The sequence below is a fragment of the Hemiscyllium ocellatum genome, chromosome 14 (genome assembly GCF_020745735.1).
Source record: "Hemiscyllium ocellatum isolate sHemOce1 chromosome 14, sHemOce1.pat.X.cur, whole genome shotgun sequence".
NCBI classification, from domain to species: domain Eukaryota; kingdom Metazoa; phylum Chordata; class Chondrichthyes; order Orectolobiformes; family Hemiscylliidae; genus Hemiscyllium; species Hemiscyllium ocellatum.
In genome coordinates this window covers 39,655,357-39,672,788 of record NC_083414.1, presented here as the reverse complement: position 1 = coordinate 39,672,788, position 17,432 = coordinate 39,655,357, and the positions used below count along the sequence as shown (strand labels likewise).

The 17,432-nt window shown below is 39.1% G+C and overlaps 1 protein-coding gene across 3 annotated transcripts in view; it reads right to left on the bottom strand.

Annotated features, from left to right (window-relative positions):
- Positions 1–2,710: 2,710 nt before the first annotated feature.
- The window catches only part of LOC132822357 (receptor-type tyrosine-protein phosphatase gamma-like), a 695,764-nt gene continuing 681,042 nt past the window's right edge, over positions 2,711–17,432 (bottom strand). For all 3 annotated transcript variants that reach the window (XM_060835658.1, XM_060835659.1, XM_060835660.1), the window contains 4 exons: positions 16,486–16,632; positions 12,710–12,852; positions 6,353–6,488; positions 2,711–5,949 (listed from right to left, as the gene is read on the bottom strand). In XM_060835658.1, coding sequence (XP_060691641.1) covers positions 5,803–5,949; positions 6,353–6,488; positions 12,710–12,852; positions 16,486–16,632 — 573 coding nt within the window. In that variant the 3' untranslated portion in view covers positions 2,711–5,802. The remainder of the gene's footprint in view (positions 5,950–6,352; positions 6,489–12,709; positions 12,853–16,485; positions 16,633–17,432) is intronic.

Genomic DNA, 17,432 nt, shown 5'->3' with positions numbered 1-17,432 from the left:
TCTACACAAGGGTGAAGTGATAGGAATATAGACTTTCCATTCATGAAATGATACTTCCATCAATCTCAAACTAAATGAGCCAATACCAATTAATTTCTCTCATTTTAATTGTTTCACTTCAAATTATACTGGCTAAATCAATTATATAAAACACTATTGGTAACAAATGACATCTCTATATTTTAATAAATCTCACTTGGAAACAAAAATAAAAGGTGCATTACACACCCAGCCAATGCATAAAGTGTTGCCAGGATATCTGTGTCCTTAGGTATACTTCCTTTACATGCATCTGTGCGCAATGGTGTTGCCCATTGAAGATCCTCACTTCACTGGAGCTTGAAGTGCCCTCCCTTATAGAATAAATGAGGGTTTGCCTATTAAAAAAGAGAAGAGAAAAAATTCTTCTGCTAGAGAGCATGAAAGTTCAACAATCTGCAACCCAGGAGAGCTGTGGAGGCTGAGTCATTGAATATACAGCAAACTTTTTATTAACTGGCCCCTATGGGACCAGGAGTGTGTTGGTTGATCAAATATTCTGGATGATCAGGAGGTCTATATAAACAATGTAAAAACACACTAAGTAATAGAAATGCAACGCACGGGGTATACACATCAATGTTATACTTTATTTACAATGTAAATCAGTTAATTAATAATGTAACTTTGTCTTAAATAAACCTTACTGGCAGAGAGCCTTCTCACTCTCATCACCAACTGACTACTCAGATATTGTGGAGATTGCAATAATACAATAAACCTCTGGTATTTCACTTATGCCATTTTTTGCTTATTGCTAACTGAAATAATTGGGAATTGGAGAAAACTCTTGACAGTCATACCTGGCAAAGGAAAACAGATGCACTTATTGGAAATCCTCAGTGGTAGGATATTGCTGCAGAAGATTCTTAGGAAAATGTCTTAGATGCAAGAATCCTCGATCAAAAGGTCAGATTTGGAATATTCATTGGTGAATGTAAGGTGTTCAGTACGACTTACAATTCCACAGGTGCTGAAGCAAATCATGTTTGCATGCAGCAAGGTCCACTCACTATCAAAAAATCAAGGTCTTTTTCAATATATAATTTAAGTTACATCACACTGTAAACGTTTGCCATAAATTCTGTGCCTTACAATCTTATACTCCACAATCATCTGATGAAGGAGCAGTGCTCTGAAAGCTAGTGTTTCCAAATAAATCTTTTGGACTCTAACCTGGTGTTGTGTGATTTTTAACTTTGTACGCACCAGTCTAACACCGGCACCTCCAAATCATGACACTCAGTATTCACAATACATATTCAGGATTTAGCTGAGGGAACTAAATGTAATACAGTAGTCTCCCTCCCACCATACTGGTAGGGTATACGTTCCAGGACCTACTGTGGAAGTCCAAAACCATGGATAGGTGCGAACCCGTTCAATTAAATAGGAAACATACCTTCCTGGCAGCATCCTGGCCCCTGGTTCCAGAACGTTCTCTATAATATGTTCTGGCCATAGTAAACCACAGGTAACTGAAACTGGGGAGAACGATTCCGTGGATACGGGGTTGGCCCTGTACCTCCAAACTTGCAGACAACTTAAAGCTGGATGGGAGGGTGAACGGTGTGAAGGATGCAGAGTTGCTTCAGTATGGCTTTGACAAGTTGAACTCATGGGCAAATACATAGCAGATGAAGTATAATGTGGATAAATGTGAGGTTATTCACTTTGGTAGCAACAACAGAAGGGTAGGTTATTATTTGAATGGCAGGTTATTATTTGAATGGCAATAGGTGGGGGAAAAGGGGAGGTTCAACAAGACCTGAGTGTTTATTTAGAGTAGTCACTGAAAGTAAGCAAGCAGCTGCAGCAGGCAATGAAGAAGATAAATGGTATGTTGTCCTTCATAGTGAGAGGATTTGAGTACAGGAGCAGAGATATCTTGCTGCAATTATACCAGGACCTTGGCAAGACCATATCTGGAGTATTGTGTTGTGATAAGGAGGAGTTGTCTCCTTATCTGAGGAAAGATATTCTGGCTATAGAGGGAGATCGACCAGACCATGGGATGGCAGCATTGATGAATAAAGAGAGACTGGACCAATTAGGACTATATTTACTAGAGGTCAGAAGGGTGATAGGGGAATCACACAGATGTTCATAAAGCTCCAATAAAAGTAGACAGGGCAAATGCAGGAGAAATGTTCTGATGATTGTGAAGTCCAGAATCGGGGCTACAGATTAAGGAAACAAGTCAGGCCATTAAGGACTCAGATGAGGAGAAACTTCTTCATCTAGACAGTGGTGAGCTTGCAGAATTCTCTGCCAAGAATTCTTTTAAAGAAGGGGTTAGACATAGTTCTTAGGGTTAAAGGGATCTAAGGGTATGGGGAGAAACCGGCAACAAGATATTAAGTTGGATGATCAGCCATGACTATGCTGAATGGCAGAGTAGGCTCAAAGGGCTGAATGCCTATTCCTGCTCCTAATTTCTGTTTCTCATGCTAAATTATTGACCTGATGCTGCTGAGGGCTTCCATCATCTTCTGCTTTTCTTTCAGTGTTTTTTGCAGACATTTTCAGTAAAGTCAGTGGCTGGAGGAATTTCAATCCTGGAAATGCTGGCTGACTTCAGATAATCTAAAATATACTGTAGACAAAATATATTGGCTTTAACCACCAAAATAAATATCTCTAGCAAAATCACAGCAGCATCATCTATAGGTCCATCAAAACCCATACTTTATTTCATGTGTAGCAATACAATTTACATATTAAATAACACTATAATAGAACAATTTAATATAGTTTCCAACAGAACAAAGCAGATTTTTTTCAAGTTACAGAACACCACATTTTCAAATGGATCATGAGACGAATTTATTCAGCAACTGCCTAGATCTATTCCTATTGCACACACCGACAATATTGTTGAAAATACCTGCAACTTCGACAACCACTGCCCCCAAGTAGTAATATAGGTTCAATGCCTTTGAAATGTGATGACACAGTATTCATGGTACTACCTCAATGCAAATACAGTTTTCCACTTAGCCACCACAAAACTATGAAGGAGTTGAGACTAGAAAAAAATTAGCTTTTTATGAAAATATAAAATTCTGTGATTATATACTGTAGATACAAAGTCCCCATAGAATGCCTGTTTAAGCAACAAAATATTTACAGTTTGTTTGTATCTGCTACCCTAAAGAATGAATAAAGGTTATGGTTTTCAAGACGTGATACTTGAACTATTTTTATTTTTCTCTAAAATGTTGAAACAAAATTTTTTTGAACACGACTACCCCAAATGTTGGAGAAACATGAGGTTTTTTAAAAAATTCAAAAATCTCCCCTTTGTTGAGAAAATGTTTTTTTTCTTTTTTAAACTTTTTTTCCTGAAAACAGCTCAAGCTTTTTAGTTTCCTAAAAGTCTGATTCATGTTTGCCTCATCAAATGTTTACCTAGTATAGAAAATGTCTCCCACTTTGTGAAAATATCTCTTTTTTTAACAAAAATTTTGAAACTTTTGTTTTCACTTCCAGGTAGCAGTATTTTTTTTTAACGATGTCACAGCAGAGAGAAGCCTGACAGCACTTTCAGTCCAGCACTGCTATGCTCTTCCCACTGAGAACATAGCCTCATCCTCAGACAATTAACTGAATATCACACATGACTTGTGTGTACAAATATGGCCAACCTTTTAAGAAGATAAAACATACAATTTTAAATTGTAATTAAGGTACGAATGTCTATATGAATGGTTTATTCAATATGTAGAATCATCTTTTCATAAATATGAACTGGCACCTTGATAACATTAACATTCATCATATTGAGTCACTTGTTAAATTTCTAAATTAAAAGTTTGACCCTGGACTAAAGAGGCAGTTTAGAAATAATAAGAGAATTAAAACCTTTTTGTTTGAAAAGAAACACTCCTACCTTCTGCTGAGAACTACTTTATATCTTTGGTAAGTTAATAAATTCTTCTCCACGGTTATTTAAAAAATGTTTCAAATCATGGAATCTTTCCAAAAGACTGATTATTAACATGGCAAAAATGCAACATTATTTGTGTAGCTCACGCAATATCTTTCAATAGTCTAACATTGCCATCAAATGCATCATCATTTTACACTTACACAACACTCTGTGCAAAAATGTGCATCATTCTGCTTTTCTTTATACCTCCTGCAAAAAATAAAATTGAATCCGAGGACTGGACATAATGGAGCCACCAGGATTGGAAATCATGGCAGGAGGGATGGCTTAAGCAGGCAGGAGTCAAAATCTTGTATTTCGAATGATGGGTTAAGAGATTAAGTTGGCAGTGTTTCAGTGGCAGGTAGGAACTCATGGTGTCTAGTGGCAGGTACCTTTTACTTATATTTGCATGCCATTAAATTAAGACGTGCCCAAATTAAGTCAGATCTCCAAGATTTAGTCAGGGGTGAATGGAAACTTGTGCCATCTGCACTGGTTAAAGTTGGTGTGCATCAGATGAGGTTGTACATTCAGATCACAGATGAACAGTTGTTTGTAAACAGTAAGGAAATTGTTTTAAGGGGGACAGGTTTATGCTCTCATTCCTGAAGTGCCAGAAACAGCAATAGAAAAGTTGGGGAGATGGATAACAAGTGATGTGGGTGGCAGTGATGGGAGCTTCTGGAAAATGGTATAGAATAATGAGTGTGTAAATGACTGGGATATAAGATGGGGATAGAAGATAGAAGCAAAATGGAATGAAGAGCTTGGCTTCAGACAGTGTCCTTCCAAATTTGTAATTTTTTTTCCCCTGCTGAACTGCAAGCTCTGCCTGCAGAGTCCCTTTTACAGCCAGGCAGAGCTGCATTTCCATCGCCTGACAGTGGGTTAGGTCACTCCAATTGCTTGCACCCCAAATGGCTGTTGCCTGTTCTTTATAATGAACATTAAATTCTGCGACCATTGGCTGCCTATGTGCAAGCAACACTGGTGCACACTTCCCTTTCCACTAATAGGACCTGTGTCTGCTGTGTGTTCATTTTAGTCCTGCAAAAACACTTAATCACATTCCACATTCTTGCAAGCACGATGACTGTTGCCCTTACTGAGATATTTATATATTTTCTACCACATGAAAAATGAACATTTTCCCCACACATTTCAGTTACAGCCTGAAGCAGCACAAATATATAAAGTGTCAAGAAAATGATAAATTATTAGCTGTACCCATACACCTGACCTGCACTAAAGTATTTTGTGGTAAGAATGTTTTTGACTGTAGTCTGATCAATGGAATGTAGGAGGTTACATCTCTGAAATTTTACAGGACTTGCCAGGTTCAAATTATATTTACTTAAAAGTGAGTTCAATAATACATTGCAATCTGTACAAAAACAATCTGAGCTGATGAACTACTAACATGTAGAATGTTTTTGTTTGCACAATTACCTTAAAGCTGTCTCCGGACACAGATTCTGCCTTCCTATGAAGCTCAAGTTATCGAGGATTACAGACAAAAGTTTTTCATGAATTTCTGGGAAATTACAAATTTTGTATTAAGTTTTTAATAGGCAGTAACACTGATTAGGTAGTGCAAACTAGAACAAATTGTGTTTTCATCTTGTGAAAATAAGAGATTCAAATGCTCAGCAGGATAATAATGGACTCAGAATGGTTAAAATTAACATCAAAAACTCTCATCACTGTAAAATGTATAGCCAGGTCATCATTAAAGTTGGAACCTGACAAAATAAAGGCCTCAGAAATTCATTCAGTCCTCAGAAGTTTTTTTTTTCTCAAATGAAGTTCCATTTCTGAAAATCTTCAGATTACACAAGAGATTCCATGCTTTCTGCTGGATCTGATTCTTCGGTGATAATAATGGTACCATTTTTATCAAATGACGAGGGTCCATTTCCATTCTCTTTTGTGCTGATTAAGCTGAGCATTGCTTTATATAGAAACTGATACTGCTCCTGTGCAAAGACGGAAACAAAGCATTAGATTAGGAAAATCATGTGTTAACTATTTATGCATTTTACTACTTCAACATTGCCAATAATTGTGTCAAATCTTTAGAACTATAACCACCGCAACGTCATGCAATTTAAAATAAAAATAGTCAACTCTCAATGATGCCATTTACAATTTATCAAAAAATAAAAAAAACAAAACAACTATAGCATATTCTTACCTATGTGCATTCATGTTACAAAACTCTCAGAAATAATGTGCTGTGTTAGAAGGACAAACTGCATCAGAATTTACCTTTCTCAATGCTCAAGCTTTGGACATCATTATTGCAGCATCCGATGTCTTATTAAAGGTTATGATACCAATTTTATATGGTAACTCTTAACTTTCAGAATCTGTACTTACCACATCGGTGAAAACGCCTGGCCGCATCAAGTTTATCATCTTTGCAACCTGATAGACATCCACAGCAGATTCACACTCCAATTGCTGTGACAGAGTAGTAAGGCCACAGAATAGCCCAGCAGAGACCCCTCCAAACCTACAGAACACAGTATGAGATGAAGTGTTCACCTAAGGTTTCTCTTCACATGACTGAATGCAATTTCTTTTTCCTGCATTCTCACTCAAATATTTGCTAAGATGTCATTTTTGAAGGCCCTGGATCACCTTGAATCAACATGAATAGATAGAAAAGATTTAATTTTTTCCAAAATAGTGGCTTAATAATCTTATGTAACCTAGAAACTAATTAAACACACAAACTAATCTTGTGTTTAGTCTTCATTAGCATTCCTTCATCCAAAGGTAACTTCTTTGCCATCAGCTGCTAATAAATCTTCCTTTTACAACAACAATCTCAGACAGAATTAAACGAAGGCAGCATATTAATTTATTGATGTATTTATTCATTTATTTATTATTACTTGTACCGAAGTAGTGAAAAGCTTTGTTTATGAGCAGTACAGGCAGATCATAGTAAGCAAGGATGTACAGAACAAAAGATTTAGATGGAGGCATAAAGTTAACATTTCACAGGGAGTACAAGAGAGATCAACGTTAGCAAGATCAGCATTATTTGAGACGAGAGAGAGTCTATTAGTTGGGAAGAGGCTGTCCTTGACCTACGAGTGCATCTGTTCAGGCTTCTGTACCTTCTGCTGATGGAAGAGGTTGTAGGAGTCATTACTGGGGTGAGTAGGGTCTTTGATGGTGTTGGCATCACTTTCTGTGATAGTGAACCATGTAAATGGAGTCCATCGATGGAAGGTTGCTCCTGTGGTGGCCTGGACTGTACACACTACCCTCTGTAATTTCCTATGATCCTGGGCAGAGCAGTTGCCATACCAGGCTGTTATGCATCCGGACAGTATGCTTTCAATTGTGTATTTATAGAATGCGAGGATCCTTATGAACATGACAGATTTCCTGAGGCTCTTGAGGAAGAGGAGGCATTATTGTGCCTTCTTGACTGTCACAACTACATGGGTAGACCAGGACTCGTTGTCAGTTATCATCAATCTGAGGAACATGACGCTTTCCACCTTTCTGACCTCAGTTCCGTTGATGTAGATGGGTCAATGATCAGTTCTTTGGTTTTGCCGATGTTGAGAGAGAGGTTGTTCTCAATGCACCATGTCACCAGACCCTCTATTTCACTCTGTATTTTGACTTGTCATTGTTAGATATCTCCCTACAATAGTGGTGTTGTCAGGGAGTACAGTCGGGGGCTGAGGGCTGTTGTGAGGCTCCAGTGTTGAGGGTTATTGTGAAGGGGTGCAGTTACCTATTGTTGCTGATTGCGGTCAGTGGGTCAGATAACTGAGGATCCAGTTGCAGAGGGTGGATCTGAGACCAAGGTCACTCAGCTTTGAGATCAACCTGGAGGGAATAATGGTGCTGGATGCAGAGCTGTAGTCAATGAGCAGGAGTCTAATGTGTGTCTTTGTTGTCCAGATGTTCAGGGATGAACGCAGGGCTAGGGATATGGCATTCACTGTAGACCTGCTACACAAGTAGGCAAATTGTAGGGGGTCAAGGCCAGCTGGGAGATTGGAGTTGATGTGGGCTATGACAAGCCCCTTGAAGCACTTCAATATTATTGAGGTCAGAGCCACTGAGCAGTAGTCATTAAGGCACATTGCATATGCTTTCTTAGGTACAGGATGATGGTGTAAAGCAGGTAGGGACTATGGCTTGTAGGACATAAAGATGTCGGTGATTATCTCTGCCAGCTGGTCTACACAGGATTCCAGTGCTTGACCGGGGATACCATCCTGGCCCATCATTTTCCTTGGGTTGACTCTCAGGAAGACCAATTTAACATCTGCAGTGGTGGCTGAGTGAACAGGTGTGTCCAGGATTGTTGGGGCAGACGTCACCACGCAGTTGGCATTCTGCTTAAACTGAGCATAGGAATCATTGAGCAAATCAGGGAGGAATGTGTCTTTCTCTGCTATCTTGTTCTGCTTCATTTTATATCCTGTAAAGTTGTTTAGGCCTTGTCATAGGCAGCAGGAGTCTGCTTGGTAGGTGTGGGCCTTTAACCTGGTCCGGTACTGCCTCTTGGCATTTCTGACGGCTTTGTGGAGGTCATGTCTAGATTTTTGTATTGATCTGGGTCATTTGGCTTGAATGCTGCACATCTGGCCTTCAGTAGAAAGTGGATTTCCAGGTTGATTCAACGGGTGGAGAACACTCAGATTGACTTCTTTGGTATGCTGTCCTCCACACATTTGCTAATGAAGTCCGTGATAGTGGTAGAGTATTTGTCTACATTTTCCGCTGAGTACTTGAATACAGTCCAGTCCACCAATTCCAAGCAGTGCTGGAGATGGTCTTTCACAGCCTCAGACCAGCATTGTACTTCCTTTTGTAAAGGGTTCTCCTGTTTCAGCTTTTGCTTGTAAGCTGGGAGGAGGAACACATTGCTGTGGTCTGATTTGCCAGGGTGGGGATGGAGCAGTAGGTTCTTTGACGGCTGTGTAACAGTGGTTCAGGATGTTCAGTCCTCTGGTGGGGCAGGAGATGTGTTGACGGTACTTTGGCAGCACCCTCTTGAGGCTGGTTTGGTTGAAGTCACCAACCAGAATGAATAGGGCATCAGAGAATTTTATCTCTCAACTGTTTGTGGTGGTGTATATCACATCTAGGACATTCTCCACATCTGTATAGGGTGGTATGTATAACTTGAGATATTTCTAAGTGTAGTGATTGTAACGTGATCAGCCAGGTGGACCTCATAGAATATGAGTTCCCTGACTGGAGCAGTTAATCTGGTCCAATTAGGGAGCTCTAGCTGACAGTTATAAAGAGGAGTGTCAGACATTTCTGAGATTTGGCTCTGAGGGAGCTGGATCAGTGTCAAGAACTTTCCACATTTAATTAAGGGTGGCTTGGTGACGGGAGAGTGTCCTCTGTGCAGTTATTTCACGAAGGAATTCCAAAAGGTGGAAAGCAAGATGCTTGTTCCACTTGACATTTTACTTCATTGCACAAAATACTTTCAAACTAATATTTGGCTCTGTAGATCCTAACCAGAATGTTAGCAAAGTAACATATCTTATAGCTTTGAGCATAATTGCTTATAGTAACTTCAAAATACTCAGAACTTTTATTAAATTTTATATCAAAAATTAGTCAGATTCATGTGTGGAGCACTGTATCTCGAGTAGAACAGGCCAGAAACAGATCCATCAGTACATGCCTTATCAGTCAACATCAATAACAATAGATTCAAGAGCAGAATGAGAAGAAAACTAAATTCAGAAGGCTCATTCAGAAGCTCAGGAGGAATGGGATACAAGGGAACTTAGCTGTCTGGATACAGCATTGACTGGCCAACAGAAGACAGCGAGTGGTAGTAGAAGGAAAATATTCTGCCTGGAATTCTGTGGTGAGTGGTGTTCCACAGGGCTCTGTCCTTGGGCCTCTACTGTTTGTAATTTTTATTAATGACTTGAATGAGGGGATTGAAGGATGGGTCAGCAAGTTTGCAGACGACACAAAGGTTGGAGGTGTCGTTGACAGTATAGAGGGCTGTTGTAGGCTGCAGCGGGACATTGACAGGATGCAGAGATGAGCTGAGAGGTGGCAGATGGAGTTCAACCTGGATAAATGCGAGGTGATGCATTTTGGAAGGTTGAATTTGAAAGCTGAGTACAGGATTAAGGATAGTGTGGAGGAACAGAGGGATCTTGGTGTGTAGGTACATAGATCCCTTAAAATGGCCACCCAAGTAGACAGGATTGTTAAGAAAGCATATGGTGTTTTGGCTTTCATTAACAGGGGGATTGAGTTTAAGAGTCGTGAGATCTTGTTGCAGCTCTATAAAACTTTGGTTAGACCGCACTTGGAATACTACGTCCAGTTCTGGTCGCCCTATTATAGGAAAGATGTGGATGCTTTGGAGAGGGTTCAGAGGAGGTTTACCAGGATGCTGCCTGGACTGGAGGGCTTGTCTTATGAAGAGAGGTTGACTGAGCTCGGACTTTTTTCATTGGAGAAAAAGAGGAGGAGAAGGGACCTAATTGAGGTATACAAGATAATGAGAGGCATAGGTAGAGTCGATAGCCAGAGACTATTTTCCAGGGCAGAAATGACTAACATGAGGGGTCATAGTTTTAAGCTGGTTGGAGGAAAGTATAGAGGAAATGTCAGAGGCGGGTTCTTTACACAGAAAGTTGTGAGAGCACGGAATGCGTTGCCAGTAGCAGTTGTGGAAGCAAGGTCATTGGGGACATTTAAGAGACTACTGGACATGCATATGGTCACAGAAATTTGAGGGTAAATACATGAGGATCAGTGGTCGGCACAACATCGTGGGCTGAAGGGCCTGTTCTGTGCTGTACTGTTGTATGTAAATTAGTCCATCAGTTTCCTATCCTTTAGTAAACCAAGTATGACTGCCGTGCTATTCATGACATAGAAGATCTTAGCTTGCTGACTGAAACAATTTTGAGAGTGGAAGTCATTAATATCAGATGCTGGGGGAGTGTGAGAAGGGAAGTTTCCTCTTATGAAAAAGTGCACATGGAGTGCTTTGCATCATTGATACCTCTCCAAAGAGTTTACTCAATTAAATAGTTTTGAAGTATTTGAACGCAAACATGTGAGCCTTTATGTGACAGCAAAATTTCAGCAAAAGAGGTTTGAAGATCAATTAGTCAGTCAGTTAGTTGATGAGAGAAAAATGTTGAGCAAGGCATATCAGGGCACGACTGTGCCTGGCTGTTCCAAAATAGCATATGAGACAACTCAGTACTTCTTTAGAGTTACATGTAAGAGTCAGTGTAATTTAAGTATTCAAGTCCCAGTGTGAGATCTTGTCCACAGCTATTTGCAGACCATCAATGGAGCCAAAGTCAAACAATTGTTTCATGGTTTCTTCCTCACAGGAGAGGAAAAGAAAGTCAACCTAAATCTGGTTATAACCATTTATGCCTTGAGGTTCTGTGGAGATTGTTGCAGTGCTATTGATGTAACTCGCATGGTGAAATGGGTGTTAACAGAAAATTCAGCTGTTCATCTGGTGTTCCAACTGCTTTCATTCTCAAGTTACTATGAAAGATCAGGAGCTCCATCATGAAGTTTCAGGACAAGAATTAGGTACTAGATTGATTCAACATACAGTTCAGAGATGGAAAACCATCATGATTTCTACAGTCAACAGCAATCTTTGGAATTATTCTTAATTTATTTCTGACCAATAAATGTTTTCTTCTCAACTGGAAACCATTTAACTCTCTTTTAAGGACAATATTTGTTTGTTGATTGGAAACAACAACATGCATATTATTGGTAGGCAACTAGTAATAATTTGTACACAAAATTACAATTATTCAGTAAAATGCTCTGCCAGAATTACAGGTCACTGGGTAAATATATTTCCTTTTATCCTGAAAGTGAGTTAAAACAAGAGCACAGTTCAGCTTTGATCATACTCCATTTATATTGTTATTGCAGGTCACAGTGCAGAACAGGCCCTTTGGCCCTCGATGTCGTGCCGACCTGTGAACTATTCTCAGCTCGTCCCCCTACCCTATCCCAAAATCATCCATGTGCTTATCTAAGGATTGTTTAAATCTCCCTAATGTGGCTGAGTTGACTACATTAGCAGGTAGGGCATTCCATGCCCTTACCACTCTCTGCATAAAGAACCTGTCTCTGACATCTGTCTTAAATCTATCACCCTTCAATTTGTAGTTATTCCCCCTTGTATACGCTGATGCCATCATCCTAGGAAAAAGACTTTCACTGTCTACCCTATTTAATCCTCTGATCATCTTGTATATCTCTATCAAATCCCCTCTTCGCCTCTTTCATGCCAATGAGAACAGGTTCAAGTCTCTCAGCCTTTCCTCATAAGACTTCCCTCCAGACCAGGCAACATCCTGGTAAATCTCTTCTGCACCTTTTCCAATGCTTTCACATCCTTCCCGAAATATGGGGACCAGAACTGTACACAAGATGGCTGCATCTATTTTCAATTCAAACCACATTGCCAACAACGAGATGAATATCTGATATTCTCTTTAAAATGAAGTGATGATTCTATGAAACTAATTGTTAATAATTAATTAATAAACTTTTTAACTTTTTGGACTACAAGTAGATCATGACAACATAGACGACACATTAGCGTTAGCTAGAGTCACACTACAGTAGCCTGTTTTACTTCCTCTCTCAGCTGGAGAATAATATATTCACATGTGCAAGAATCATTGGGAAAATAAAGTGAAACAGGAAGTCAAAAGTGCATACTCATCATGAACTATGGTTGGTCCATCTCTGGTTGAGGCTTCTTCTTTTAGTACATTTATAAGTTCAAAGGTGCTGCTGAGAGGAGCATCTGGATTTGGCCATTTTGGACATTGAAAGTGACGTACCTCCAGCACATAATCATCCTGAAAGAAAAACATTATACCTTTAGAGTTTTTGCAAACTACTCTTCTATATTTTCTATTCCATTCATCGCCAGAAAATATGTCAAAAATTGCTTGACAAAATGATTTATTTCCTATAGTCCCAAAAGATTATTCTTAGAATATTTTTGACTTGAGTTTGTTCCATAATTCCATGTCACTGAGGTTTTCCTCCAGAAGAGCAAGGGATTTCATGATTACAAACTGTACTGAAAGTTAAGTATTTCATAGCCACTTTTTTATGTTTCGTTTGCAAACACATGATGTGTGACACATTTCACTCCATCATCAAGCAAGGCTGCTGTGCTAAAACAGTGCACATCTCTTCTACTCCAAGACAATGTATTCATCAATGTAATATCTTTACAAACACATGCACTCTTACATTGTCCCCATCACAGTGCTGCCTGTATATTTTCTATTTGGTTTTACTGGATGGTGCTCAATATGGCAAGTATAAACTGTGGCCTCCCTCCAACACTGGTCATAGTCACTGTATTGTAAACACAAGGTCAAGATAATAAAGAGATTTTGGTCTCCTGTAACTTCTGTGAGTGTCACCTGATTATCTATTAAAGAATGTATGGATGAATTTTGAAGTACCCTACCAGCCAGTTAAAGGTAGTAGGATGTTTAAAATCCAATTAGTCACCTTACAACCACTTCCTGCTTGCTCTAAGGCTGTCTCTACTCTTACAGATATTGAGTGGTCTGCCTATTGGGCCGATTGTGGGTCTTAAGTGGCCAGTTATTGACAGCTAGTGGTTTTATCCTGTTGTTATTGGCATTTTACCTATTGAAGGGTAGGCTTATGCCATTCAGGAAGACCCATCAGCGTAGGCTTCATGAGCTACTACAGAGGATATCTGAGTCCACGGGGGGCACTTCCTGAGGTTATTTGTAACTCTCCCACTTGGGCCATTTGAATCTGGCTTCCCACCTGTCTGAGAACCCCGACCTAACCAGGTTCCTCAAATTGTGAGCTGTCTGCAGATCTAGCTGTGGCCAGTGTCTAAGTGATGCTGTTGGACCAGAGCTGCTAATCATCTGAGGTGGACTTCCTACTAAGAGAGGAGCCGAGATCTCTCTCAAAGAAGTTAATGTTATTCCCAGCATGAAATTGCTGTGTAGCAGCCAATGACATCAAGGCTGGCTCCCCTCCCAGATTGTTTGACACATTGTGAGGGCACAGGGACCACAGTGCCCTGTAAAATCCGGCACATAATATCTGAAAGCTAAACTGCTTTATTGGTAAGACAACATGATCATTTTTCCTTTATTTTTGCAAGTGCAGACATTTTTAAAAGCGCTTATATCAAAGTTTTCTACTGACTAAAAGTAGGGATTAAAAATAAATTGAAGAAAATATTGTTAGCATTCAAATAATAATAGTTCTGGCTGGCTTATCATATATAAATTTAGATTTTTAAATTAAAATGTGTAGTTCCAGTAATTAACTCAAGGTGTGCTTAGAAGCATTTATTGAACTAGGACATGGGATTGAATGTGTGCAGTTGTTAGGTAAGATAGTCTAAACTGTTATTTTGTATAAATCTAATTTAATTTGTAGTTGGCATAAAACTGAAATCCTTAGTCTAAATTTGTAGGTGTCCACCTTAAGCTAGGTTTTAAAAAAGGTTTCCAGTGAAAGAGCACCTTAATTAAAGATCAACTAAAATGGGATCCTCATTAGATGAGTCAGAGAGACCTTTTGTTTGAAATGCTAACTCGCACTAAATCGGTGAGTATTATAGGCACTTGGATGCAACTTACATAACAGTTCAAGAATCAAGTGATTAAGAGATATCAGGGAGGAAGGGAAATAGGTGGTCTGTTAATTTTGCCTCTCCTAAATGTCTTCACCCTCAGGAATTGAGTCTTTTTGTTAAAGGAAACAAAGCCAATTATTTTGTGAGTATCTGGCAGATGAATTGAAAGTGTACTTTGCAATGATCTTTACGACAGAGGACACAAGTAACATCCTAGAAGCAGAGTTAAATCAAGAAATGGAAGGGAGAGAGGATCTCAGGAAACGCACAATCATCAGAGAAGTGATACCCAAGTAAATTGTTGGAGCTGGAGGCTGACAAGTGCCTGGGTCCTAATGGACTTCATCGTACAGTCATAAAATAAGTGGCGAGTCAGATAGTTAATGATTTTGTTTTCATTTTCTAAAAGTCCCTTGATGTGGTACAGTCCTATTAGACTAGAACATAATGAACATGTATGTTTTATTCAAAAAGGTAGACAACAAGCAGGAAACTATAGACCCATTAGGTTAACATGTGTAATAAGGAACATGTTAGAAGCTGTTAATGAAGAATTTATAGAAGGGTACTTGGGTAAATTTAAGGTAATCAGACAGAGTCAATATGTTTTTGCAGTTCTTTGGGGAGGTAACCTGTTTGGATAAGCAGGAACAGGTGGATGTATTGCTGTTAGATTTCAGAACGCATTTGATAAGGTGCCACATCAAAAGTTATTGCTGAAAGTAAAAGCTTGTTGTTGAGGCGATGGCATATTGGCACAAATATAAGATTGGTTGGTTAACAGAAGCAGAGAATAGGCATAAATGGGTCTTTTTCAGGTTGGCAAGATGTAATAAGTGGTGTGCTGCATTGATCAGTGCTGGGACCTCAACTGTTTGCGACTTACAGAAGTGATTTTGATGAAATTTGTTGATGACACAGAGATAAATAGGAAAGTAAGTTATGAAGAGGACTTGAGAATTGGTGAAACATGGCAGATGGAGTCTAATGTAGGAAAATGTAAAATTGCTCATTTTGGCAAAAAGAATTTTAAAAAAGCACATACGCTCATTGGTGAGAGATTGCAGATCTGAGAGATACAGCAGGACCTGGATGTCCTTATACATAAATCACAAAAAATTATGAAGGTCCAGCAATTAGGAAAGCTAACAGAATTTATCACAGGGGAATTGGTTATAATAGTAAGGAGATTTCGCTTCAATTATTTGAGGCACAGTTGAGACTGGAATACTTTGCACAATATTGGTTACCTTCTTTAAAGAGGGATGTAAATGTGTTAGACACAGTTCAGAGAAGATTTACCAGACTAATACATGGAATGGGAAAGTTGTCTAATGGGGAAAGGCTGAACAGGCTTTGCTTATATCCTCTGGAATTTAAAAGCAAATTGTTTGAAACATATAAGATCATGAGGGATAATGATAGGGTGGATATGGCGGGACTGTTTCCTCTTATGGGAGAATTTATAATTAAGGGTCACCATTTAAAAATTAGGATTGCCCATGTTATTGAATGGTGGAGCAGCTCAGGTACTGAAAGGTGTACCCCTGCTGCTAATTTGTATATTTGTAAATATTTGAATAATTTCTAACCCAGACAGGCATCCTACTCTAAGGCATCTTTCACTGCTCTATAATCAGACTGACTTTCAGACACTCAATCAGAATCTGAGAGGTGTATTTGACTTACCTTTTAATGCTGTTTTGTAATTAAATTACTAGGCAAGATGTATATCCACAATGAGGGAAGAGAATACGAATGGAGATTTTCCAATTTCAAAACGTACAAAAGTATTTTTTAAAATCACTTCAGCCAAAATTATGTGAACTCAGAACATTTTGCCTACCTGGGTTGCCTCCAGGATGAAATCATGGATGATAACTTGCTCTTCATTAGAGAGGCACAGTATGTCTTTGCTAATAAGAGTTACAGTAAATGCTTCACAATTCATGGATTCTTCACGGCTTGGCCAATACACAGATTCATCCTCTGCCTGTTGGTAATGGACCATAGAGTTTAGCCATTTTACAATTATTTATATCTTGAATTCATTTTAGTTAACATGACTAATCACATAGAACTAGAGAGAGTGGTGCTGGAAAAGCACAGCAGGTCATGCAGCATCCGAGGAGCAGGAAAATTGATGTTTCGGGCAAAAGCCCTTCATATAGAATTGGCTAATCCATACATCAACATGTTATCATAATTATCATGCTACATTGGAAGGTACAAGTTATTAACAACCTAGCCCCTCTGGCCCAGACATAGGGATACTACCACTGTGCTACAGCAGCCTACAACAGGACCTATTACAAGCAAAGGAAAATTGGTCAATGTTTCTACAAATAATTGCCCTGGAGCAATTACAAGTTGAAAGTTCAGATCAACTGATTTTAAGGCCATTTCTTTCATACAGAAGGTGGATCATACGTGGAATGAAGTGCCAGAGGGAGTGATAGATGCAGGTACAGATATAAAATTTAGAAGATATTTGGACACTTACAAGAATAGGAAAAGTTTTGAGGGATATAGGCCAAACACAGGCCTATGATTTAGTATGGGAAACTTGGCTGCCCATAGACAAGTTTGACAGAAGGGTTAGTTTCCATGCTATATGACTTTATGACAGGGTCAAGCTTTAAGTGTGATGCTGCTCCATGGCCAAAGTGAGAATGAATAAGGATGCAGTTGATGAAACATGTAGAAAGTTAACAGAAGCTAAGTTCTAAATTGGAGAAAAGCCAATTTTGACGGTATTAGGCAAGAACTGTGGGCGGCACGGTGGCACAGTGG